A 24,332-nucleotide genomic window follows, 5' to 3' on the forward strand; every position below is an offset into this window, starting at 1 on the left:
ACCAGCATTCTCCAAATTATCTTCTTTTATTCCTGCTCTGACACACCTCAGCCCATAGTATAACAGTATGCAATTAAACATGTAAATGCATTCATGCCATCTCTGAGCAGCATTAAACTGTGTAAATTTGGCATTAGAATACAATGATTAAGTCACATTAATTACTTTTATGGCACTTTTTTTTAACTTGTCATCGTATGGAAAATAATTCTTCAACATTCTAAATAATTTAATTAATGACAGACTTATCGAATTTGGTTGAACTCTCACTTTAATACCTGTTCTCAAGTGTTCTAAATACGCACTTTTTGTACTTTCCCACAGATCAAAGGAATGTGCTGTTGCCCCGGACAAAAGGCAAACAAACTAAATTCTAAATTTTAACATCAAGATCACCGCCTGATAGAATATAATATGAAGCTTAGAATTTGGTCATATATGATGGTAGGGTTTTACTGGGGTGAAACTGAATGTCCTTCCACATAATGTGTAGAATTTGAGTGAACTACATCATTATGTCAGACAGGACCACATTTTTACTCTCAAGCCGGATTAGTAGGAAAAGTTATTTTCATGTCTGACTCAACACCGATTTGACATGTTAGTAGACCGAGAGATATTTTTTGTGATTCACACCTTGATTTTCTTTCCTCGAAATTTGTCTGAAGGTTTACAAAGTTACAAAAGGTGCACTTTGAATTGAAAAGCGAATCGAACGTCAATATATGGCACAAATAATCCAGCAAAATAATTCAATGTATGTAGTTTTCTCTATCTTTAGTTCAAACTAGATTGTAAGCGCAGAGTCGAGAATGACGTATGAATGTTTTGGGTAGAAACCGATCACCTGAGACCTTTCAGAAGCACATTCTTACAAGCTTTATGTACCATAACCACCGGCTGAATACCAGACACCGACCTAGAGTGTTATATCAACTGTTATTATGTTTACCAGAGATTAACGTTTTTTACAGCGCTTGTTTTTATACATAATTTCACAAGTGTGTGGGTTTTTTATGAAACGTGCCATTTTTATTTGTCGATCATCCATTAGGCCTTGTAGAACTATGAAGCCTTTTTGACTCCTATGAGAACAGGGTCGCCTTGTTCCTAATGCCCTGTTTCTTTGTATTGCCTTGAACGAGAGAATGTCGCGTTTGAAGGTAATCGAGAGTCACGTTAGAGAACGTCAAGGTAGCGTAGATTCGACAGTCACATGTGGAAACAGAGCGACTGCGTTCCAGTCTTTGCCGCAACGGTGTGAGGACTCTAAAATTCATGCTGGAAAAGCACTGCTTGAGTATTTCGTGACAGATTGTGAGTTCGAGACTAGGTACACGGAAAGATGAGGTTAGTGTTGGGTCAGGGTTTGTCTTCAGTTCTCATCTGTGTTGATTTTGAGTTGTTTTCGAATAGTATGCGACCGCTGGATGACGTAAAAGAGGAACGGAGAATATCATGAGATGTTTTTAACATTAAGTTGTGCCAAAGTCTTTTTTCCTCTTTTTATTTTTTATTTAAATGTGTTTTGACTGGGTATACTGATCACGGAAGGTGAATAATTTGTGTAGCTTCGTTTTACGTACAAGGCTGCTTGTAAACCAGGAAACGGATGTTCACATCAAGGTACCCAAGTTACTGGGGAGGGTTTTAGCGTCACAACCAGACTCAAGATGAAATGAATCCGAGTTCACTTGAGTCTGGATTTCAGCCTGGTTTAGGTGCACAGACTTGAAAGGATGCACGCCATTGCCATTTCCTCACTTAAAGCCTTATATTTCAGTGTTTGAACACAACATTCAAACATTCTCTCAATCACAAATGGGAAATTACAGCGGATGAGATTTTATTCTTCACACTTATTTTACGTGTATATTAATCATGTTACACTTAACTGTTTTAAAGCCTTTGTTAGAAATATATTGTGTTGTTTGCATATAAAGATTTTGTTTTTGACATAGAACTGTTTTAGAATGTAGGAAATGAAATATTGTTTATCTTACTGTCACTTTCTTTTACATCATGTTAAATTCATAATGTTTAGCTAGTAGTGTTGTATTCTTAATTCTTCATGTTAGTTTTCATGGTAGAATGTTTGAAATTTCAAGGATTTTGGTTTTGAATTTGTTGAACAAAATGTTTTATCTTGTCTTAAAAAAGAGTGAAAATGACAGAAAGAGAGTTTATTTGTTGCTATGCTAAGGTTGATATTTTAACCCTTTATTTTGTGTCGAATCAAGACCACGTCTACACTTAGCTGGTTAAAGTATCAATTGTACATGCTCGAGTAAAATAAGTTATTTTCTACTGTATGCATTTCAGAATTTAAAAAATCGTCTTGTAATATTTCAAAGAAGAAGAAAAAAACATCCCTCAATGTCAGGCCAAAATGTGCAGCAACTTGGCTTCAGAGATTTCTGAATATTTAAAGATGTAAAACAAAGGAGGGAGGTCACAGGGTCGGGCCTCGAGCTGCAAACCAGAGAGAGAGAGAGCCATAACTTAAGGGACGAAGGTTGACTTTTTGCACTTCTGTACATAGTCAATATAAAGAAAAGAAAAGGAACATGTATAATATTGAGATCTTATTTTGAATAATAAAAGATTCTATAACTATGAGAAATTTTCTTAGGATAATTTAAGAATTAGAGTAATAGTCCAGCTAACAAATGATGCTTGCAGAAATATGGCACAGTTCTTTTATCATCATTTCCGGCCATCACGTTCAGAAAAAAATAATTATAATAAAGCTCTGCGTTGCCTGCATACAGTACCAACACGTACCAAGAGTCTCAAAAATTGGCAGTACACTCTGCCCCGTCATGATTTCCACTGTGGGGAATTCGGTTTTGTTTACAAATAGATACTACACCTTCAAAAACACAGTATTTGTCATATGATGGACATAAATAACTGCATGAAGAAGAAAAAATTCTCATAATAGATAAGTACGTAGATAAGATAATTTCTCACAGTAGGCTACCGTAACTATCATTGCCACAGCATAGTGTAAATCAAGTATCTCGATCGATATCTGAGCCTCAATTGAGGCACGTTCGCCGATAATCCACCCGAGTATAACCGTAAGAACAGTACAATTATTAAAAAGGCCTTCAAACCGACTCTAGATGCTAGCAAAAGACGTCCACTTAACCTACGACAACAGAAGAGTTGCTTTGTTGCTTGGTAACGTGCCTTCAGCAGGGAAAGGACACCAACCACACACACACAAAAAAAAATAAACAAAATGAATGTAACTGTCAAATCCTCCGCTGAGGTCAGAGTTTTACTCATTTGAGGTTGCTGCACAAGAGCTATTAAACCAAAGCGTCACTTTCCTTCACTAAACACAATGCCTAAAAGCTGGTCGGCCGTTGCAGACGGCGAAACCACAGGTGGTCCTGCCTGCTGAAAGCACTTGCTTGGATGCTTAACGCCCTCCATGGAATCTTACACCTGCCCTTTGCTTATAGTTGCTGTAAGATATTGTGCTGCATTCTAAAAGACTTGTTTTATGCACATTTATTATTGTTAGAATTGACTCTTACTGTTATGAGTAAAAAAAATCTTAATAAAACTAAATGGATTTGCTCAGAAGGTGTCTGTGTGGTGTTTCACTTTCTTTTCATTCATGAATAACCGTTCTAAAGGGAGATACTATTTATGTATAATGTGGTTTGCTTAATTGATTTCTAGTCAGAAAATTTTGTAGGCTTTCTTTTCTGGATATTGAGCTCCACGTGCCTTTTTGTTGTGTTTAAAATCACATTTATCATTTTTGAAGTTCCGTTTCTTTGTTTTGTTTTAGGCGTGTCTTGATAATTGATCTTGTTAAGCCATTTGATTTGTGTGTGTGGGTGTGTATATGTAGTCTGTCATATAGTTTTCCTTGTTTTTTATATTCAATTTGTGGCCTCTTGCTTTGGATGATTGGCTTTCAAAATAAAATATAGGGTAAAAATATCGAGAAAGCATATTCATCCTTCCACTATTGTGACTCTCCAACAAAACATGCATAAAATATAGTAAAAAAAAAAAAAGACTCACTTTAATTTGTTGAATGAGAATGAAAGTAGTTATCAAATTAGTAAAACATTTCTTCAAACAATTAGTAATTAGTAAAACAATACATGTTATGTAATTTTGTCATTTTTAAAATGTATGTAATTTGAAGCTGAACTATTTTGCGATAGTAGTAAATTCTTGCATAGAATTAAAGTGTTGTTTTAACAATGTTTAAATTATCTAAACATTCCTGATGGCTCCATAGGTAGGAAGACACTCAATCAAAAGCCATTTTATACTTTTAGGAGCCCTCAAAAAAGGTCACTGGCAAAGCATCTTGTATATTAAAAGTGAAATATCCACTTTTATCTTCATGATCCATATGTTGCTTGCAAAAATACAGTCAGACTACACAGATATTTTTGAATGACTGTCATCAATGGAGAAAGACGACGTCTACCAGCAGGCGTCATGATAATATAATATGCTTTGGCTGTGACGGGTATGATGACTCCTCTGTTTTTAAGGCACATTTGCTTTTGAAATGTCCCCTTAATATCAGACTAGCGCTTATGAGCCTTAAGAAGGTACATACAATTTTCAGTTGTGTTAATTTAATTATTTTTAAATGGCATAAACACTGTTTGTTGTTAACATGGCACCATAAGCCAAAGAAATAGGACATTATTATTTATTTAGTTTAGTTTATTTCAAGTGGTTTCTCAACCATAACAGCACATTATAGCCTAAATGAAACACACCTAACCAGGAAAACACTGAATATATAAATTCAAACACTAAGATCCTTGTCGCACAGCAGGCCTCCCCATCCCTTCTCACACCTGCACTCCCAGGGATGTTTGCAGGTGCCATGTTTGCACCCTGGGTAAGGTAAGCACTCCTCACAGCGGGGGCCCTGCCATCCATACCGGCAATTGCACTGACTGGGGGCCACACAATAACCATGTTCCTCACTACATCCAGAGAAGCAGATCGCTGTTAAAAACGAGAGGGAGGAAAAACAGGAAATTAGAATAAATGTGCATTATTTTCAAAAATACAATACAAAAGATTTGATATTTGGCTACTATTCTTGCTTATTACATAATTATATTTTCTAATTGACCAAACGGAAATAACATGCCTATAAATAAATAAATATATGCAGCTTTTATAGCATATCAACGTTACCAAAAAATAAATAATTTAAAAAATCACTTACGCTCAGCGCAATATTCGCCTTTCCATCCAGGCAAGCAAATTCTGTTGCCAGCGTCGTCACAGGTAAAGTGACCGAAAGGGTCATCCCGTGAACGGCAGAAATCAGGAAAAGCGTAGCTCACTTTGATCTCCTATATGCTCTCCTAGGGACCATTTCTGACCAATAGTAAGATTTATTTTGGTGGCGAAGTGGCCAATCTTATTGTTTAGATTCTCTGAAAATAAATCATAATGTATAAATACATTTGTAAAAAATTGGTATTTAAATAAAACACAGAAAAAGGAGTTATACCTGTTGGCTGATCATTGGAAGACTCTGCATTCCATGCTTCAATTATCACCGAGACTGTTCCCTGTAATGACAGAAATTGTTCTTGAACCTCCGTTATCCATTCAATTAGACACACCCCCACTTTACAAAACCACGCCCTCCAAAAGACGCGTGCAAACGCTTGGGTGACTTTCTGAGGTGAATCACTGGATCATAAGTGTCTCATTTTAGTGTTACCGGTAAGAATAACCAACTTAACTTTAGTAGTGTTACGTATGACATCAGGGAACAGCGCAATGTTCACTAAGCTCCATATCAAGACTGTAGTCAGAGAATCACATGATCTTTCTGTCCAGTAAATCACTTGCATGCTTCGTTTGGCTTGTAGTAATATAGGTTATAAATCCAGAGATAACTTCTTCACTTTAACTCAACTTAAACATTAAACTTTAAAAAGATAACTTCTTGACTTCTTCAGTTTTGGCCTTCTTGTGGCTTGATATTCCTCTTTGGTGTGATGGAAGAAACAAAGCTTTTTGAAACGTTGAATCAGTTAAACCAACTGATTCGCAAAGTAAATCACTGTTTCAAGACGTGACGCCTTTTATGGAGGGCTTGGTTAATCAGGCCCAAGAGGCTATTAGGCTAACTCTACCCTTGTATTAAAGGGGTCATATGATGCGATTTCAAGTTTTCCTTTCTCTTTGGAGTGTTACAAGCTGATTGTGCATAGATAAGATCCCTGAAGTTGCAAAGACTAAAGTCTCAAAACCAAAGAGATATACTTTATCAAAGTTAAGTCTCTGCCACGCCCCCCTAAAACGGCTCGTTCTAACACGCCCCCACATATCTACCTCACTATGTGGAAATATTTAACGCTCAAATGTGCCCAGATGTGCACGCAAAGAAAGAAGGTTTTTTTTTTTACAGAGATCGCCTTCTATCAGTGAACCATTGACATTTCGAAATATGACATAAAGCCTTGTTTACTGAAATCACGTGACTTTGGCATTTTGATATGTGCTCTTGGTTCAAAACAAATGATTCACAAAGGTTTCAAAGCTTCACAAACGAGTGTTTTGAAAGTGCCCGTCACTAGTGAGGAGGTAATATTTGTTTTCAAAATCATATATACTAAATATATACTATATACTCAGTATGTACTAAAATGGCATCAAGAAAAAAAATAATTACACTCAAGTATTTCCTGGCTTTATGGCTGCTGTAAATGTTACGAATTAGCAGAGGACACTGTTGTCAATTCTCCAAGGCTTTATTACTGTACACTATTTTGATGTTAGTTGCCAAAAGCAGCAGTTGCAACATAATATTATCACATGACAATCTGACTCTCTGGATTCCAGCTTCTTGTATATGGGCTGCCTTAAAAACCTGCAAAATGATTTACCAGCAGAATGCAGATCAGTCTTCTGACTGGATAAACAAAAATGTCACATTAGGCGTAACTGCGAAAGATGTGATTATTTCAGGATCTATTTGAGTGATATCTGTTACTTAATGACATTTGTTGTGTTCCATATCATAAAATTGCTTATATTACCCTTAAAGTCTAACATGCTATACATATGTTATAACTGTTATATTAATCTTTAATGTTCACTCTTGAGCTACTCACTAGCCAATTTAAGTTAAAGGGCACAGTTATTGGTGCACTAGTGGAGATGGAGCTCTGGTCTGAGCTGAATGTTCCTGTCAGTCCAGTGCCATTTGAACATGCCAGTCTATATGATATGACGTCCTGCGTGTAGTTCAGGCAAACACGGAAAAAAACCTGACAGTCTCTGGACTGTTTACACACACTGCTACTGGTAGTTGTGAAAGAGTGCACTTTCAACTCAAACACAGCAGAGGATTTGACCTATAAAAATAATAAGATGTGTATCAGCATGACACATTTGGGCTAGTGGTTACATCACTTATTCAAGAAAGAGATTACATTCAAATAATTATGAAACCAAATACTCACCAGTTGCACTGATATCAAAACTAAGAAGCATGTTGATAAAAGCTGAGCCATTTCGAATCTTATTGTCTGCTGTTGATTGAAAGCAGACTGTGACAATATTCTAATATGAAACTAAAAAAAATTAAAATGTAAACTGAGTGGAATATTAAATACCTTAATATTGGCTTGGCTGGAACTCACAAAGTAAAGGCGAACCGATTTCTAGCTCCAGAATGTAGAGTGCTTGTTTAAATAGGGACCTCAGAGTGGGAGTAGTGTGCTATGCAAATTAGGTCGACTCAAACCTTCTCTGTACATTGAACATTAAACATCATCTGTGCGTATACATAGTATTAGATTTTAGAAATGTTTGATTTTTCTGCGAAGGTCTGGGAATCAATCAGTAATTTGTTTTAGCAAACTCTCCACATGAAAACTTTGGTTATGATGTGGCTTTATTTGATGAATGAAATTTGTTTTAAAAAAGCTTGAAAAGTATATATGTGCTAACCCAGAACAAGTGCTAACTATTGCTATGACAGTTCAAATGAATACAGTTCAAAGTGGAAATTTACACTTGCCATCATCTTTCAGATGAAGGGTATTTTTTCTTAAGCTGAATCATGCTGAAGTAATTTACTTTGATGAAGAAAAAAAAACAATGTTTGGATAGTCACATATATTTATATTTTACACTACAACTATAACCCAGGATAGAGTGGTTGAGTGAATGTGGTCTGGATTCTGTGGATGAGGGTCATTGTGTCAGAGACTCTGTAGAAGGACAGAATTCCTGCTCTGTGATCCACATACACTCCTACTCTACAGGAGCTGGAGACCACAGGGAGATCAGACTCTTTGTAATTGTGCTAGAATAAGCATTTGGAAGGAGAGCAGAACAATCTCCAGGATACGGCTGGACTTGTTTACTGCAAGTAGCCACTCTATTCCCCCCAGACAGTTGGACATGTTTATTCACTGTATTTACATCCATATTGAACAGACAGGAATCTCATGGAGAGAAAAATAAATACAATTTTGTACTGTTAGAAAAAATAGAATTTGTTAATAAAACATTATTGGAGAATGTTTTACAAGAAAATACGATTTCAGTCTTTGTTTAAAATATCACAATTGATTCAGTGAGTTATTTGTTGTTTCTTTGTAATTATTTGTGAAAATGTTTCACTACTAAACTCGTAAAGCTTCTAAACATCTTAAAGTCTGATAGAAGACCTAAAGATAAAGTGTCTCCTTAGCACAATGCATAGTTTGTTTTCTACATTCTAAGAATGCTCAATTTATTTTTATATACATTCATGTTATTTTTTAAAATAAGGATTTATTAAAAAATGTAAGCTGCTTATGTTTTTTAAAGTTTCAAACATAATACATGAAACTTTTTACTGAGACTTTTAAAGGCAATCTAGGAAATGGTGAGTGTTTGTAGAGCCTATAATAAGGGCTGTCCAATAATTAAGATAACAATTTAAATATAACTTGCAAGCGTTTGCGTACTTTGGAATTTATATAAGTAGTAGTCAATTAAAGAAATGTTATTATTTAGAGTGAGCATAGTTAAAATGATAATATTATCTAATACTCGCATGACTATGAGTGTGATACTGCATTTATACAACAAGTTCAATGCCAATAATGTGTAAATAAATAAGAAACAACAACTTTGGATCTAATAACGAAGGAACGCCGACGTTGCTTCACTTAAGTTAAAATCTTATTGTCACTGAGGAATGTGATGTATTTGTCATAGTGCCTAGTTACAATGGTTGAGGTTACAATGGTTAAGGTGAATTCTTTTACCGATAAAATGGAAACATTACCTTGTTATTCAAGGTTTGGCAGATTCAAGGACCAGAAGTAACTGTTGTAAATGTATAATGGTATATGTATAATGTATAATATTTTTTAAAAAAGAGTGCGCGCAACAAAACAAAAATGACATAAAAGAGATTGTAACTGTGTATGATTTGTCATGTAGCTCAAACCTTGGATCATGGACAAAAAGCATTTGTAAAATCTCAATCTACTCTCTTAGATTACACAGTTTCACTGTTGATCCATAAACTCCAAACCCAGGGTAGAGCGGTTGAGTGAATGTGGTCTGGATTCTGTGGATGAGGGTCATTGTGTCAGAGACTCTGTAGAAGGACAGAATTCCTGCTCTGTGATCCACATACACTCCTACTCTACAGGAGCTGGGGAATATAGGGAGATTAGTCTTTATGTTATTGTGCAAAAATAAGTGACTAGATTGAGAGCACTGCAATTTCCAGGACTAATTTTTATATCCAAATAAACAATCTTTAGCTTCTCCCTTCCTGCAGATGCTCTTATATGACACTGATATTCCCACACCACTTCTCCACTCCACCTCCCAGTAACAGCGTCCACACACTCTCTCTCTGCACAACATCTGAGGCCAAACATCAAATCTGTCTGGATGATCAGGATACGGCTGCTCTGTGTGAGTGTATGTAGCCACTCTTTTGTCCTCAGACAGACGAAGCTGTTTATGCAAAGAGTTTGGATCCAGAGTGAGCTGAAGGGAATCTGATGAAAATTAAAAATTAATTTTGATTTAATGTAAATCTGTATCTCAGTTTGTACAGTACATGCATGTGTGTTGATTCTCAAGGGAAGTATAGCTAAAGCACTATCATTAAACAAATACAGAATATGTACAGAATATAAAAATGAAACTATAAAATATATCTATACTCTTGCTTTCTCTTTTGTTTGCTTCATTTGTTGTTAAAATATTATTACCTTGCCATGTAACCTTTTCATAAACTATGTACTCACTCAAAAATATGTGGTCTACTCAAGTGAATATTATGCATTTTCAGTATTTGAAATATTATGAATTCTGTGTGACACCATATATGTAAGATAGAACTGAATGTCACTTTTGTTACAACTTTTTAATAGACAAAAAAAAGCTCTAGCATCTAGAGCTACAGAAAAGGAGAAAGGATATTTAACACTAACCCTTCTGAAACCCATATTCATGATATTTTTTACGTTTAAACATTTTTCTGAAACAATATATATATAATATGAGTATATATAACATCTGATTCTGGTGTAATGAATTGTCTAATAATTTTACTGCACATACAATCACAAGGATAGTAATATCAGTCAGTTTTGACCTTGTGGGGACATTTTTTGGTCCCCATTAGGAAACAAGCTTATAAATCATACAGAATGAAGTTTTTTGAAAATGTTAAAATACATAAAGTTTTGTGTGATGGGTAGGTTTAGGGATAGGGTAAGGGTAAGGGGATAGAAAATACAGTTTGTACAGTATAAAATCCATTGCGCCTATGGAATGTTCCCATAAAACATGGAAACCAGTCTGTGTGTGTGTGTGTGTGTGTGTGTGTGTGTGTGTGTTTTCTGTGTGTGTGTGTGTGTGTGTGTTTTCAATGTGACTTACACTGTAGGAATTCCTCCCTAGTCCTGGGTTCATTATTGGAAATAATGTCGATGTATGTTACTAAGAAAATAAACACATGTAATTAGTTATTAGTGTTATTTTCCATCTTTACTGTGTTATTCCTATGTATGTCTGCACTATCATGTATGTTGCACTATGTCCGTAATTTCTTCTGCACTGGAAGCTCCTGTGATCAAGTCAAATTCTCTGTGTGTGTAAACATACTTGTTAATAAAGGCTAAAGCTCTTTCTGACTTCTAATTAGAATAGTTCTAATTAATAATTTTAATAATTATATGAAACACGTATTACTTTCATATTGTATTTTACTATACACCAGTTTCTTCAACATTGTTGCAAAATATATCATTTTTCTGAAAGCAACTGTTTCTGTCACTGTACCTTGACCAGATAACCGTTCTATTTTCTCTTTACTGAACTCCTCCAGTATTTCTTTCAAGTGAGACACAGATTTTCTCACATCATCCTAAGGGAGGACAGAACTGACAGCAACTCTGGGAACACCTGTAGATTCCATAGGTTCAGCGAGAGACTGGAAACTCTAGAAAGAATAAATACACAGAAACATCAAAGATAAGAAGAAACAAAAATCATATTTTATCCATTAAGGGTAAGCATATTAGAATCCCACACAAATATTTTGTGAACCCTTTGTTTCAGTTTTATTACTGTTACAGTTTTGCAGTGTCCATTTTTGAATCAAGTTTGTATCAAGTTAAAAATAAAGAATTAAAAAAAAATTACAGTTAACATTACCTATATTTAGTTTATTTCTAAGATCTGAATATTGAGTGTGTGTGCATGGGCTAACAATGTGTTCACAGCCTCAACTCTAGCAGTATCTGTACTGTATTAATTTTGTAATTTTAATGTTCTCATGGGCTCTTCAGGCCAATACTATTTTAAGTAATTGTCATTGATCGATACATTTTTTCAGTCAGTAAGAAAGAATCTGCTTTAAATCTACATTGGGAAAAGTATGTGAAAATAAAAGACAAATGTTAAAGTCACTACGACGTCAGAAATGAAAATGACAAAAATTACATTGATCCAAAGCCAAACAATTTGTTTTGGTGTATACCATATAATTGGTATCATCAGACAAAACTTGAACTGTTGTTTTTATATATACAAAACAAAACTGGTATGTTTTGAGGGATCTGGTCAAATTTATCTAATATATTAATTATTATTTTAGTGTCTCAGATAATGGTTTTATTATATTGCACACCGTAAAATTAGGAAATAATTCTCTAGTCAAAAGACCATGCTTAGGACAACAGTCCTGCTACCTGTAGGAAATGGATGTAATCATCTGTGTGTAAAAACTGCTTCAGCTCAGCGTCTCTCCTCCTCAGATCATCAATCTCCTGCTCCAGTTGCTTCAAGAGTCCTTCAGCTTGACTCACTTCAGCTTTTTCCTGATTTCTGATCATCTGTATCACCTCGGAGCGGCTTCTCCTAATTGAACAGATCAGTTCAGTAAAGATCCTCTCACAGTCCTTCACTGCTGCCTGTGCAGAGCGCTGTTAGAACACACAGATAATCAGATCATCAGTCTGTTAGCCAAAGTGGGCAGTGGAACTGGAAAATGTGGTCCAACACTTACTAGGTTAGTCTGAGTCTCACCTTGTGAGTCTTAATAGCCTCTCTGAGCTCTTGAAGCTTCTTCTGTCTCTCTTGGATTCTCTGCTGACATTTTTCTTGCATCTCTCCAACCTGATTCTGAGGCATAGAAAAAAATGTAAACATTAGAAATCTTCAGTAATCTTCGATGGACGCGAAATGTTTTAGTGATGAAAGATTATCAGTTATCATCAGTTTGATTGAATGGTTTCCAGATATTTTCAAATATGTGATAATCTCATCATAGACTGCCTAATTTGCTTAATAACTGCAATTGCAATCAACACAGTTTAGGCTACTTATATGTGCATACCTGTTTCTCAGTCCTCTCTGCTTCAGCTGAAACAGTATCGTGAGTTTTGTGTTCATCCATCACACAAATCAAACAAATACATTTCTGGTCAGTTCGACAAAAAACCTCCAGCAGTCTGTCATGTTTAGAGCAGATCATCTCCTGGATTCGTCCAGCATCAGTCAGTTTATGCCGCTTACTTGAACGAGATTCCTCATGACGCTCAAAGTGAGTTTGACAGTAAGATTCCAAACACAAAAAACAGGACTTAATAGCTTTACGTTTCCTTCCAGTACAAACATCACACTCCACATCTCCAGGTTCAGCGTAACTGAGAGACTGATCCATCTGGTCTGTTTTCTTCTTCAGTTCCTCCACCATTTCAGTAAACATCACATTTATATTTAAAGCAGGTCTTGGACAGAAGGTCTGTCTGCATTCAGTGCAGCTGTAAACTCTCCACTGATCTTCTTTATTCCAGTTATCTGTAATGCAGTTCATACAGTACCTGTGTCCACAGGGGATGGTCACTGGATCCTTCAGTAGATCCAGACAGATCGGACAGCTGAACTGATCCTCAGCCACTGAAATTTTAGCTTCTGCCATTTTACTGCAATCAGAAAGAGAGATAAATACAGCGACTTATCTATAAATAGGTTTCGTTTTCCCTGAAATTAAGAGAGAATTTCCTGGTGTTTAAGGGACGTGTGCAAAAACAGGTAGTAGGTTATCTCCGGTGTGACTCGCCTGTATTTTACTGTCGATAATAAAGAACATCCACTCGGTGTCAGTCTCACGCTGAAGCCAAAGCAGGATGATGAACTGGTAAGAGACTCGACATTCATCAGTCACACATATTAACCCAAAGCAATTGTATAATTAGCTTCTTCTGTCTCTCTTGGATTCTCTGCTGACATTTTTCTTGCATCTCTTCAACCTGATTCTGAGGCATGGAAAAAATTGAAACATTAAAAATCTTTAGTAGCCTAATCCTCAATGGACTTGAAATGTTTTAGTGAGGAAAGATTATCAGTTATCTACAGTTGAACTGATCCTGAACCACTAAAATATTGGCTTCTGCCATTTCACTGCACATACAGATAGAGAGACATGTACATCAGCATATTGACATTTGAAAACATGTTAAGAGACATGTGCAAAACAAGTATGCCTGGTGTGTCTGGTGTGACTCACATCCAAGTCTAAAGCTAAAGCCAGTGCAATGTGTGTCAGGGGCCTGCCCTGACAGTCTTGTCTGTCATGTCTCTGTTCAATGTTTCTTTGTTTGTTTTGTGCTTGAGCACATGGCTTTGTTTGTGTTGGCCATGTGCTCCTCTTGTCCCGCCTCCTTGTTTCCAGTTACCACTCCCCTTGTTTAGTCATCATCCAGGGGTGCCCAAACTCGGTCCTGGAGGGCCGGTGTCCTGCAGAGTTTAGCTCCAGCTTGCCTCAACACACCTGCCTGGAAGTTTCTAGTATGCCTAGTAAGACCTTGATTGGCTGCTTCAGGTGAGTTTGATTAGGGTTGGAGCTAAACTCTGCAGGACACCGGCCCTCCAGGACCGAGTTTGGGCACCCCTGCATGTTTTCTTGAGTGTTCATCTGATCCTCGTGTTATATTTTGCTCCTTTCCCTCATGTCTCTGCTGGTTTGTTGCATGCATTCTTTGTGTGTGAGAATTTCTTGCTAGTCATCAGGTCTTATTGGCATTGTTATATTTAACGTTCCCCATCAGTAGCATTGTATTTAATTCGTTTTGAGTTTACTAGGTTGTCTTTGTTCCTGTAATTTTGCTCTAATCTAGTTCCCCTCTTTATTTTTGCTAGTTTTCTCAAGCCTTATTTTTTGTATAATTTTTTTGTATTTTCTGTAGTCATAGTCCTCAGTCAGTATTATGTATTTATTTATTTATTTTGATTTTTTGCTCTCTCTTGTGGCCATTCTGTGTCTGGGTTTCCATTCTCTGGTAGACTGCTGTGACAAAGCCTTGACAATGTAAGTGTTATTACAAAAAGCAAACACATATTTAAATAATAGGCACAACTCTGTTACTGGGGTAATAACAGAGTGGTTACTTTTATTGGGGCTGACCGGTACGCTTTTCATGTTTTTTTGTTTTGTTTTGTTTCATTTAAATGTTGGCCTGACGTGCATAATATAAAAAAGAAGAATAAACTGTTATCTAATAAAATATCAATGCATTGATAATGATATTGTTTTTGTAGCTAGTTAAAATAATAGCCTAAATGAGATTTACCACAAAATAACGTTTAGTCTTGCATTCCATTTAAATAGAATGTTTAAAATTAAATGTTAAAAGTTCAAATTAAATGGATCAAAGTTAAACAGTTTAGTGGTTTTAATGTATGATTTTACATTCTTTTTCTAATGTAAAAGCTGGCACCGCCAGTACGGGCATTGAAACGCGTCTCGCATTCGTGAGCGCCATCTACTGGCCCAACGGTGCCAGATAAAATAAACTTGACGACTTGTTAATAATTGGTATATTAGTATCGTTAGTATGTATGTATTCAGATAATTTTGTGTGCAGGCAGTGAAAATATGGAAGTTAATAATTTTAGTCGGGTTTGTGTCGTTCCGTTGAATCTAGTATTCAGTACTATGCCAGTTGCAACTAATGTACGTTTTGAGTTCTTATTAACGTAAAATGAAAAAAAAAATCAGTTAAAAAACGTTATTAGAAGCAGTCATACTCCCATCTATGTTCTTTGTGGTCACACCGTTTGACAAACACAATCACCTTTTTTTGCACACGTCTCGAAACAGGAAACGCTGTTGAGAGAAACCGCAAGGCTATGTGTTGTCAAGTTGTTATGTATGTGGAGGAACATGACAGAAGCCAGTATTTCATTGGGCGAGGATCAGTTCAGCTGTCCGATCTGTCAGGATCTACTGAAGGATCCAGTGACCATCCCCTGTGGACACAGCTACTGTATGAACTGCATCACAGACTGCTGGAATAAAGATGATCAGAAGGGAGTTTACAGCTGCCCTCAGTGCAGACAGACCTTCACTCCAAGACCTGCTTTAAATAAGAATGTGATGTTGGATGAAATGGTGGAGAAACTGAAGAAGACAAGATCTGCTCTCAGTTACGCTGGACCTGGGGATGAGGAGTGTGATGTCTGTACTGGAAGGAAACGCAAAGCTGTAAAGTCTTGTCTGATGTGTCTTGAATCATACTGTCAGACTCACTTTGAGTGTCATGAGGAATCTCATACGAGGAAACGACACAAAGTGACCGATGCCACTGGACGAATCCAGGAGATGATCTGCTCTAAACATGACAGACTGCTGGAGGTTTTTTGTCGTTCTGACCAGAAATGTATTTGTTTGATTTGTGTGATGGATGAACACAAAACTCACGATACTGTTTCAGCTGAAGCAGAGAGGACTGAGAAACAGGTATGAACTGAAAACACATATTAATAGACTTAGTTTTTGCAGTTATTGTATCAAGTTGCTGGGTAGGCTAGTTCACAATGATATATCACACAAAAATATAGAGAGATTTTGAGCTCCTTGTAGAAAACCAAAGTCTTCTAATGTTTACAATTATTTGTTCATCAGAAACAGGTTGGAGAGACAGTAATAATTATACAGAAGAAAATTCAAGAGAGGCAAACAGAGCTTCAGAAGCTGAGCGAGTTTGTGCAGACTCACAAGGTGAGAATAAGAGAAAAATAACTGTCCGATTGAATGGACTGATTCTAATGGTTCTCTCTTTATGTCATAACAGAGCTCCGCACAGGCGGCAGTGGAGGACAGTGAGAGGATCTTTACTGAACTGATCCACTGCATTGAGAAAAGCCAATCTGAGGTGATACAGATGATCAGAGATCGAGAAAAGGCTGAAGTGAGTCAAGCTGAAGGACTCTTGAAGCAACTGGAGCAGGAGATTGATGATCTGAGGAGGAGAGACGCTGAGCTGAAGCAGCTTTTACACACAGAAAACCACATCCATTTCCTACGGGTTTGTAAAGATTTACAGGTTTATAAAGCTTGTACTGCAGACTCACTAATGGACATTTGATTAAAGCTTATTGTATAATTGCCAGTTGTTCTGATCAGTGCAAATGCTGTCAAGATTGTATTGTATAATGATGAATATGCCTAGCACTTGTACTTTCATCTATGTGATCCTTTAACTTTCTTGGACGGTATTAATTCATATTTACATGATCATTTACATTTTCGCTTGTTGTCTTTTTAGAATTTTCAGCTTCCCTCTGCACCTCCTGCATCTTCAGACAGCACCACTGTCGGTTCTCTGCTCCCTAATGATGATGTGAGAAGCTCCGTCACTAATATAAAAACAAAATTTGAGCATTTCTGCAGTGAGGAGATAGAAAAGATATCTGGTGGAGGTAAAGTACAGACTCATCTTGTAAAATAGAGTTAATAAATGAATAAATAAATATTGTGTGGATGTGAATAATGAATAATTATTATTAATAGCATTTAATAAATTGTTAATAATATTACTACATTATTGTTGTTATTAGTACATTATTAGTCTTGATCAATAGTAATTAATAGTTTAATATTATTGATATCTTTATTAAATATCTGTTTGTTTCTGTATAGTGAATATCAAAATCCTCACACCCATCACTGAACCCAAAACAAGAGAGCACTTCTTGCACTGTAAGTGGTATAAATAATCATTCAAATAAAGCGAACACTAGACAAATTTATACACATTTAAAGGGGAAGTTTTTCATTTCTGTACTAACTGTACTAACAGTATTGCATTAGGATTGTTTGAGTTGTCTGACAGACAGCAAAATCCAAACAATGGCAGACAATGGGAATGTTTGATATTTTTTAATGATTTAGCAATTCTGTCCCACTAGTGGTAAAAAAATTAGCAATTTTACTTACAATTTTTAATAGGCTTTAAATACATTTTGATAAAACTTGTGTAATAGATCAGTGATCTGTTGTTGCTACTTTTATATCTTTGTTGCATCACTTAATGTTCTGACAGTTAAGATTTATTTATTAAAATGTAGATTGTCTGTTTTTTTTCTCCATCAGATTACCATCAGTTTACTCTGGATTCAGAGTCGGTGCATAAACACCTCTGTCTTTCTGAGGAGCACACAGTGGCTGCTTGCACTGCTACACTGCAGCCGTATCCTGATCATCCAGACAGATTTGATGTTTGGCCTCAGGTGTTGTGTAAAGAAAGCTTGTGTGGACGCTGTTACTGGGAGGTGGAGTGGAGCGGGACTCGTGGTGTGGGAATATCAGTGTCATATAAGAGCATCAGCAGGAAGGGACGGGGTAATGAGTGTAAATTTGGATGTAATGATCAGTCCTGGAGATTGTTCTGCTCTCCCTCTGGATTTTTATTTAGTCACAATAACAAAAAATCTGAACTCCCTGTATTCTCCAGCTCCTGTAGAATAGGAGTGTATGTGGATCACAGAGCAGGAATTCTGTCCTTCTACAGTGTCTCTGACACAATGACCCTCATCCACAGAATCCAGACCACATTCACTCGACCGCTTCATCCGGGGTTTGGCATAACCCAGGACTCATCAGTGAAACTGTGTCCTTCAGCAGTATAGATGAAGTAGAGCTTCTACAAACAGGGCCGGATTTACGCATAGGCATTCTAGGCACGTGCCTATGCTTGCTCGTCCAGGGGGGCCCCAAACACAATAAAGAGATATATAGCCTAATATTTTTGTTATACTATGGGATATACACAACAGTAAAAGAACCAAAACCCCAGAAGACATTGAGCAAATAAATATAACAAATAGGGTAAAAATTACAAACTATTTCCATGTCTTCAACTTTTTTTATGTACGGAAATCATGCTTTCTTTCTCCCATTCTCTCACAGATACACACACAGTACAGACATGCACTCGCGGTCTTGTGAACACACGCGGAGACATGGACAGAAACTTGTTGTCAGAGCTGCGCGGCTGCCCCGCGAATTTATGAATAAAATAGTTTTGCAGCTGAAAAGCTACATGACATTTCTCAGTAGAGAGGTTCTTGAAGCAGTTTAACTTAAAGATTGGCTATTAGTAGACGCTGCTGCTGAATACTGCTGAGAGACGCAAGTATTCACATGCACTTAATCTCTCTCTCTCTCTTTTGCTCTCTCTCTCTAATAACTGCGTTAGACTGCATTAATAACTGCGTTAGCCTGCATATCAATGGCTCAAGCCTCTGTTATTAGCTCTAAAATGACGTTTTGGAATTTGCACAAAATCGGATTTGGGCTGACAGTCTGAACGAGGCTTAAGTTCTCAAATTAAGAACTAGCCTACATTCGATTTGTATTTATTGAACGCACGCGCTTATTGCGATAGAAAACACTGTAACTGTTTCCACTGATAAAGAAATATTTTTGTTTGCTTGGGTGGTAATATTAGGCCTGTTATATTAGGGAAGGGGGGCCCAAAAATTGGTTTTGCCTATGTCACGAAAAGAGGTAAATCCGGCCCTGTCTACAAATATATTAAATGCAGTGTACATCTAATGTAACATTATATCAGTACATGGTTGACTGTATATAATTTTGCATTTTTATGTAGACTAAGTTATTTAACATTAAATATCACGGGTAACTTGAATTTGCTTTGAGCCTTTTGCAACATTTCTTTCAAGACAAGACATCCTCCAAATGGAGCCTAAAGTAACAATTGGAATCTACATTAATGATGATACCACACCTCGAGAGAAAAGACCCTGGGAGCAGGCACACCCTCTTCAGTAAATACCCATAAAAATATCCATAAACTCTTAAACTACATTTGAGTTTACTTCTTTGGGGATGAGACCATTGTTTCAGTTGCACTGAGACATTTCAAACAATGTCAAACATGTATAGTAGGCTACTGTATAGTAATTGTTCACAAAAAGCATAGATTTAGGATGATCTCAGCATGTAGAGAGGGGAAGAACAGGGACAAGAGAGTGAAGGGAAAGAAATGCAGATGAGACAATACTGAGATGTGATCTACTCAGTGTGATTGTATCTCGGATTTTGCAAGAGAGCATTCAAATGTTAATTTCCAGAAAAGTCCACTGTTTTCTTGAAGAGCATGCCTCTTGGGGTCCAGACAGCTTGGCACAGTAGTTCAGAAACCTACAGGCTATTAAAAGGGGGAGTATGTTAGGAATGTGTGTATTTGATTGGGTTTTTTTTTTCAGAATGACTTGTGGAATGTAGAAAACAATACAATAAATAGCCTACCATGTTCAAAAGAAGTACGTGGTCTCTTTGCAAAACAAATTTCTTACAAATGGTTACAAATTATTTCTTATAAATGCAAAAAAACCCCGAAAAATTTCTTTCCTTTTTCTGAAAGGTTGTATTTTATTTATTTGTTTAATAATGTGTCTCCACCAGTAGTATGCGTTCGTATTACACGTAATGACGTACAGGGAGGTCAAAAAGGCAAGAGGTCCATTTTGACGCGGAATGAGAGATTTCAATTAATTCAGGAATTAGGATGGCTGGGAGCTGATAATATTTCTTTAAAATGATTGTTAGGAAATGGGTCGAGGCAATCAAGAGTGCAAGAAAAATTGTTTAAATACCTGAAAAACACAGGAACAATAGATAGAATTTATTATTTTTTTCCCTGTATTTCTGTATTTCCAGATCAGTAGGTGGCGGTAATGCACCCTTTTTCGCTGGTTTGCCAAACCGCCATAAAACACCAGAAGAAGACGACGAAGAAGACGCAGAATGCAGCGCTGGTAAAATCTACTAAGTATACTTTTTTATTGCTCTGCATCATCACATTACGCGAGCACTGTAAGTTACTCACGCAGTCTGTTTTTTCCTAATTGCGCTTGCTGCGTATGCTCAGGTAGGCTAGTGTTTTTATCAGCCCGTCTGCAAACAAATTCGTATAAACATTACTGGGTTGATAGATAAAGCGCTTTTGAGGATTAACAAATGCTTTTACAAACGCTTTTAAACGCCTGCTCCGCTCTCTGGAACACATAACCAGAAAGTTAAAGTGAACTGCTGTTCCATGCGGCTCTGTTTTTGTGTTCAAGCAGTGAAATGGCAGAAGCCATTATTTCATTGGGCGAGGATCAGTTCAGCTGTCCGATCTGTCTGGATCTACTGAAGGATCCAGTGACCATCCCCTGTGGACACAGCTACTGTATGAACTGCATCACCGACTGCTGGAATCGAGATGATCAGACGAGAGTTTACAGCTGCCCTCAGTGCAGACAGACCTTCACTCCAAGACCTGCTTTAAATAAGAATGTGATGCTGGCTGAAATGGTGGAGAAATTGAAGAAGACAAAAGCCCAAACAGCTCGTCCTGCTCTGAGTTACTCTGGACCTGGAGATGTGGAGTGTGACGTCTGCACAGGGAGAAAGTATAAAGCTGTCAGGTCTTGTCTGATGTGTCTAAACTCTTACTGTCAGTCTCATCTAGAACAACATGACAGTTTCTTTAAAGATAAGAAACACAGTTTGATTAATGCCACTGGACGACTCAAGGAGATGATCTGCTCTCAACATGACCGACTGCTGGAGGTTTACTGTCGCACAGACCAACTATGTATTTGTTTGTTGTGTACAATGGATGAACACAAAAATCATCACACTATTTCAACTAAAGCAGAGAGGACTGAGAAACAGGTAGGAAATGTACATATTGCTATTGCAAATGCTAGTTGCACATACATTTATGATGCAGTACACTAAGCTGCATTTTATTGTTTCTGTTACAGAAACAGCTTTGGGACATAGAAAGAAAGTTCCAGAAGAGAATCCAGGAAAGAGAGAAGGCGATTCAGGAGCTGAAAGAGGCTGTGAAGACTCATAAAGTGAGTTTCAAGGGGATTAAGAATTTTTTAGGCTTTCTCAGGACTCTTTTCAGACTTGTCTTTGTGTCATAACAGAAGTACGTGGTCTCTGCAAAACAAATTTCTTACAAATGGTTACAAATTATTTCTTATAAATGCAAAAAAAACCCGAAAAATTTCTTTCCTTTTTCTGAAAGGTTGTATTTTATTTATTTGTTTAATAATGTGTCTCCACCAGTAGTATGCGTTCGTATTACACGTAATGACGTACAGGGAGGTCAAAAAGGCAAGAGGTCCATTTTGACGCGGAATGAGAGATTTCAATTAATTCAGGAATTAGGATGGCTGGGAGCTGATAATATTTCTTTAAAATGATTGTTAGGAAATGGGTCGAGGCAATCAAGAGTGCAAGAAAAATTGTTTAAATACCTGAAAAACACAGGAACAATAGATAGAATTTATTATTTTTTTCCCTGTATTTCTGTATTTCCAGATCAGTAGGTGGCGGTAATGCACCCTTTTTCGCTGGTTTGCCAAACCGCCATAAAACACCAGAAGAAGACGACGAAGAAGACGCAGAATGCAGCGCTGGTAAAATCTACTAAGTATACTTTTTTATTGCTCTGCATCATCACATTACGCGAGCACTGTAAGTTACTCACGCAGTCTGTTTTTTCCTAATTGCGCTTGCTGCGTATGCTCAGGTAGGCTAGTGTTTTTATCAGCCCGTCTGCAAACAAATTCGTATAAACATTACTGGGTTGATAGATAAAGCGCTTTTGAGGATTAACAAATGCTTTTACAAACGCTTTTAAACGCCTGCTCCGCTCTCTGGAACACATAACCAGAAAGTTAAAGTGAACTGCTGTTCCATGCGGCTCTGTTTTTGTGTTCAAGCAGTGAAATGGCAGAAGCCATTATTTCATTGGGCGAGGATCAGTTCAGCTGTCCGATCTGTCTGGATCTACTGAAGGATCCAGTGACCATCCCCTGTGGACACAGCTACTGTATGAACTGCATCACCGACTGCTGGAATCGAGATGATCAGACGAGAGTTTACAGCTGCCCTCAGTGCAGACAGACCTTCACTCCAAGACCTGCTTTAAATAAGAATGTGATGCTGGCTGAAATGGTGGAGAAATTGAAGAAGACAAAAGCCCAAACAGCTCGTCCTGCTCTGAGTTACTCTGGACCTGGAGATGTGGAGTGTGACGTCTGCACAGGGAGAAAGTATAAAGCTGTCAGGTCTTGTCTGATGTGTCTAAACTCTTACTGTCAGTCTCATCTAGAACAACATGACAGTTTCTTTAAAGATAAGAAACACAGTTTGATTAATGCCACTGGACGACTCAAGGAGATGATCTGCTCTCAACATGACCGACTGCTGGAGGTTTACTGTCGCACAGACCAACTATGTATTTGTTTGTTGTGTACAATGGATGAACACAAAAATCATCACACTATTTCAACTAAAGCAGAGAGGACTGAGAAACAGGTAGGAAATGTACATATTGCTATTGCAAATGCTAGTTGCACATACATTTATGATGCAGTACACTAAGCTGCATTTTATTGTTTCTGTTACAGAAACAGCTTTGGGACATAGAAAGAAAGTTCCAGAAGAGAATCCAGGAAAGAGAGAAGGCGATTCAGGAGCTGAAAGAGGCTGTGAAGACTCATAAAGTGAGTTTCAAGGGGATTAAGAATTTTTTAGGCTTTCTCAGGACTCTTTTCAGACTTGTCTTTGTGTCATAACAGCACTCCGCACAGGCAGCAGTAAAGGACAGTGAGAGGATCTTTAATGAACTGATCCGCTCCATTGAGAGAAGCTGCTCTGAGGTGATACAGATGATCAGAGATCGAGAGAAGGCTGAAGTGAGGCGAGCTGAGGGACTCTTAGAGCAACTGCAGCAGGAGATTGATGATCTGAGGAGGAGAGACGCTGAGCTGAAGCAGCTTTTACACACAGAAAACCACATCCATTTCCTGGAGGTAACAGATTTTGTTATTTATTAGCAATTTATTTATTTTGTAATGGATTATCTTGTTATTGTGAATCAAATCTGTTCTGATTTTGTCCCTTTGTAGCGTTTCCAGTCTCTCTCTGTTCCTCCTGCGGCTAGAGACAACATAAATGTTACTTCACTTCTCTCTTATGATGATGTGGATGAATCTGTCTCTATGCTAAGAGAGAAACTTGAGGACCTCTGCAAGGAAGCAACAGAGAATATATATGGTAATGTTAAAGTTTGTAATTCAGTAATTTGTTTGAAATAATGTATCATATCATAAGCACTAGAAGAAATTGATCAAATTCTCTATCTATCAATGTGAATAACATTGTATATGTCTCTTGGTTTTAGTAATACCACACATGGAGATTGTTACCACCTCTGAACTCAGGACCAGAGATGAGTTTTTGCAATGTAAGTGTTGATTCAGTCCTCAAGAGAAATAAATGAGTGATTACCATGTCAGTATTTACATTTAGTCATTTAGCAGACGCTTTTATCCAAAGCGACTTACAAATGAGGACAATGGAAGCAATCAAAATCAACAAAAGAGCAATGATATGCAAGAGCTATAACAAGTCTCAGTTAGCTTAACACAGTACACGTAGTTTTTTATCATTTTTATTTTATTATATA

General features: G+C 37.1%; 6 protein-coding genes and 1 long non-coding RNA gene across 10 annotated transcripts in view; 4 read left to right on the forward strand and 3 right to left on the reverse strand.

The window, feature by feature from the left end:
* The window catches only part of LOC107698460 (muscleblind-like protein 1), a 43,674-nt gene extending 40,083 nt beyond the window's left edge, over positions 1–3,591 (forward strand). Inside the window, exon 12 of the mRNA XM_016499471.1 lies at positions 325–3,591. The gene's annotated coding sequence lies outside the window, so the exon portion shown is untranslated. The remainder of the gene's footprint in view (positions 1–324) is intronic.
* Positions 3,592–5,328: 1,737 nt separating this feature from the next.
* Positions 5,329–7,712, reverse strand: LOC107698461 (delta-like protein C). Its single transcript, XM_016499472.1, has 4 exons — positions 7,485–7,712; positions 7,134–7,376; positions 5,519–5,579; positions 5,329–5,441 (listed from the first exon to the last, which is right to left on the reverse strand). Exons 1-4 carry the CDS (start codon positions 7,533–7,535, stop codon positions 5,329–5,331), a joined length of 468 nt encoding a protein of 155 aa, XP_016354958.1. The 5' UTR covers positions 7,536–7,712.
* Positions 7,713–9,554: 1,842 nt separating this feature from the next.
* LOC107698481 (uncharacterized) lies at positions 9,555–18,946 on the reverse strand. Its single transcript, XR_001635353.1, has 3 exons — positions 18,936–18,946; positions 9,843–9,849; positions 9,555–9,668 (listed from the first exon to the last, which is right to left on the reverse strand). It is a non-coding gene; the product is annotated as an uncharacterized LOC107698481 (long non-coding RNA).
* LOC107698480 (E3 ubiquitin/ISG15 ligase TRIM25-like) lies at positions 10,897–13,468 on the reverse strand. The gene is made up of 5 exons (XM_016499495.1): positions 12,884–13,468; positions 12,574–12,669; positions 12,237–12,470; positions 11,326–11,485; positions 10,897–10,983 (listed from the first exon to the last, which is right to left on the reverse strand). The coding sequence occupies exons 1-4, from the start codon at positions 13,466–13,468 to the stop codon at positions 11,411–11,413; spliced, it is 990 nt and encodes a 329-aa protein (XP_016354981.1). The 3' UTR covers positions 10,897–10,983; positions 11,326–11,410.
* On the forward strand, positions 14,758–18,534 carry LOC107698478 (tripartite motif-containing protein 16-like protein). Of its 2 annotated transcripts, XM_016499491.1 has the most exons (7): positions 14,758–14,857; positions 15,650–16,288; positions 16,454–16,549; positions 16,623–16,856; positions 17,097–17,250; positions 17,471–17,530; positions 17,924–18,534. In XM_016499491.1, the coding sequence occupies exons 2-7, from the start codon at positions 15,701–15,703 to the stop codon at positions 18,457–18,459; spliced, it is 1,668 nt and encodes a 555-aa protein (XP_016354977.1). In that variant the 5' UTR covers positions 14,758–14,857; positions 15,650–15,700; the 3' UTR covers positions 18,460–18,534. The 2 variants fall into 2 exon arrangements, with proteins under 2 accessions (XP_016354977.1, XP_016354978.1); XM_016499492.1 differs by lacking the exon at positions 14,758–14,857 and having other exon boundaries at positions 15,574–16,288.
* A 375-nt stretch (positions 18,947–19,321) lies between the features above and the next one.
* On the forward strand, positions 19,322–21,777 carry LOC107698462 (E3 ubiquitin/ISG15 ligase TRIM25-like). The gene is made up of 4 exons (XM_016499474.1): positions 19,322–19,620; positions 20,516–20,613; positions 20,920–21,517; positions 21,610–21,777. Exons 2-4 carry the CDS (start codon positions 20,603–20,605, stop codon positions 21,775–21,777), a joined length of 777 nt encoding a protein of 258 aa, XP_016354960.1. The 5' UTR covers positions 19,322–19,620; positions 20,516–20,602.
* A 414-nt stretch (positions 21,778–22,191) lies between these two features.
* Positions 22,192–24,332, forward strand: part of LOC107698477 (tripartite motif-containing protein 16-like) — a 4,628-nt gene continuing 2,487 nt past the window's right edge. Inside the window, exons 1-6 of one of the 3 annotated variants that reach the window (XM_016499487.1) lie at positions 22,192–22,275; positions 22,582–23,179; positions 23,272–23,367; positions 23,443–23,676; positions 23,773–23,920; positions 24,048–24,110. In XM_016499487.1, the coding sequence (XP_016354973.1) occupies positions 22,265–22,275; positions 22,582–23,179; positions 23,272–23,367; positions 23,443–23,676; positions 23,773–23,920; positions 24,048–24,110 (1,150 nt within the window). In that variant the 5' untranslated portion in view covers positions 22,192–22,264. The other 2 variants (XM_016499489.1, XM_016499490.1) reach the window with 2 other exon arrangements.

Source organism: Sinocyclocheilus anshuiensis, unplaced genomic scaffold (genome assembly GCF_001515605.1).
Source record: "Sinocyclocheilus anshuiensis isolate Anshui unplaced genomic scaffold, SAMN03320099.WGS_v1.1 scaffold1910, whole genome shotgun sequence".
NCBI classification, from domain to species: Eukaryota; Metazoa; Chordata; class Actinopteri; order Cypriniformes; family Cyprinidae; genus Sinocyclocheilus; species Sinocyclocheilus anshuiensis.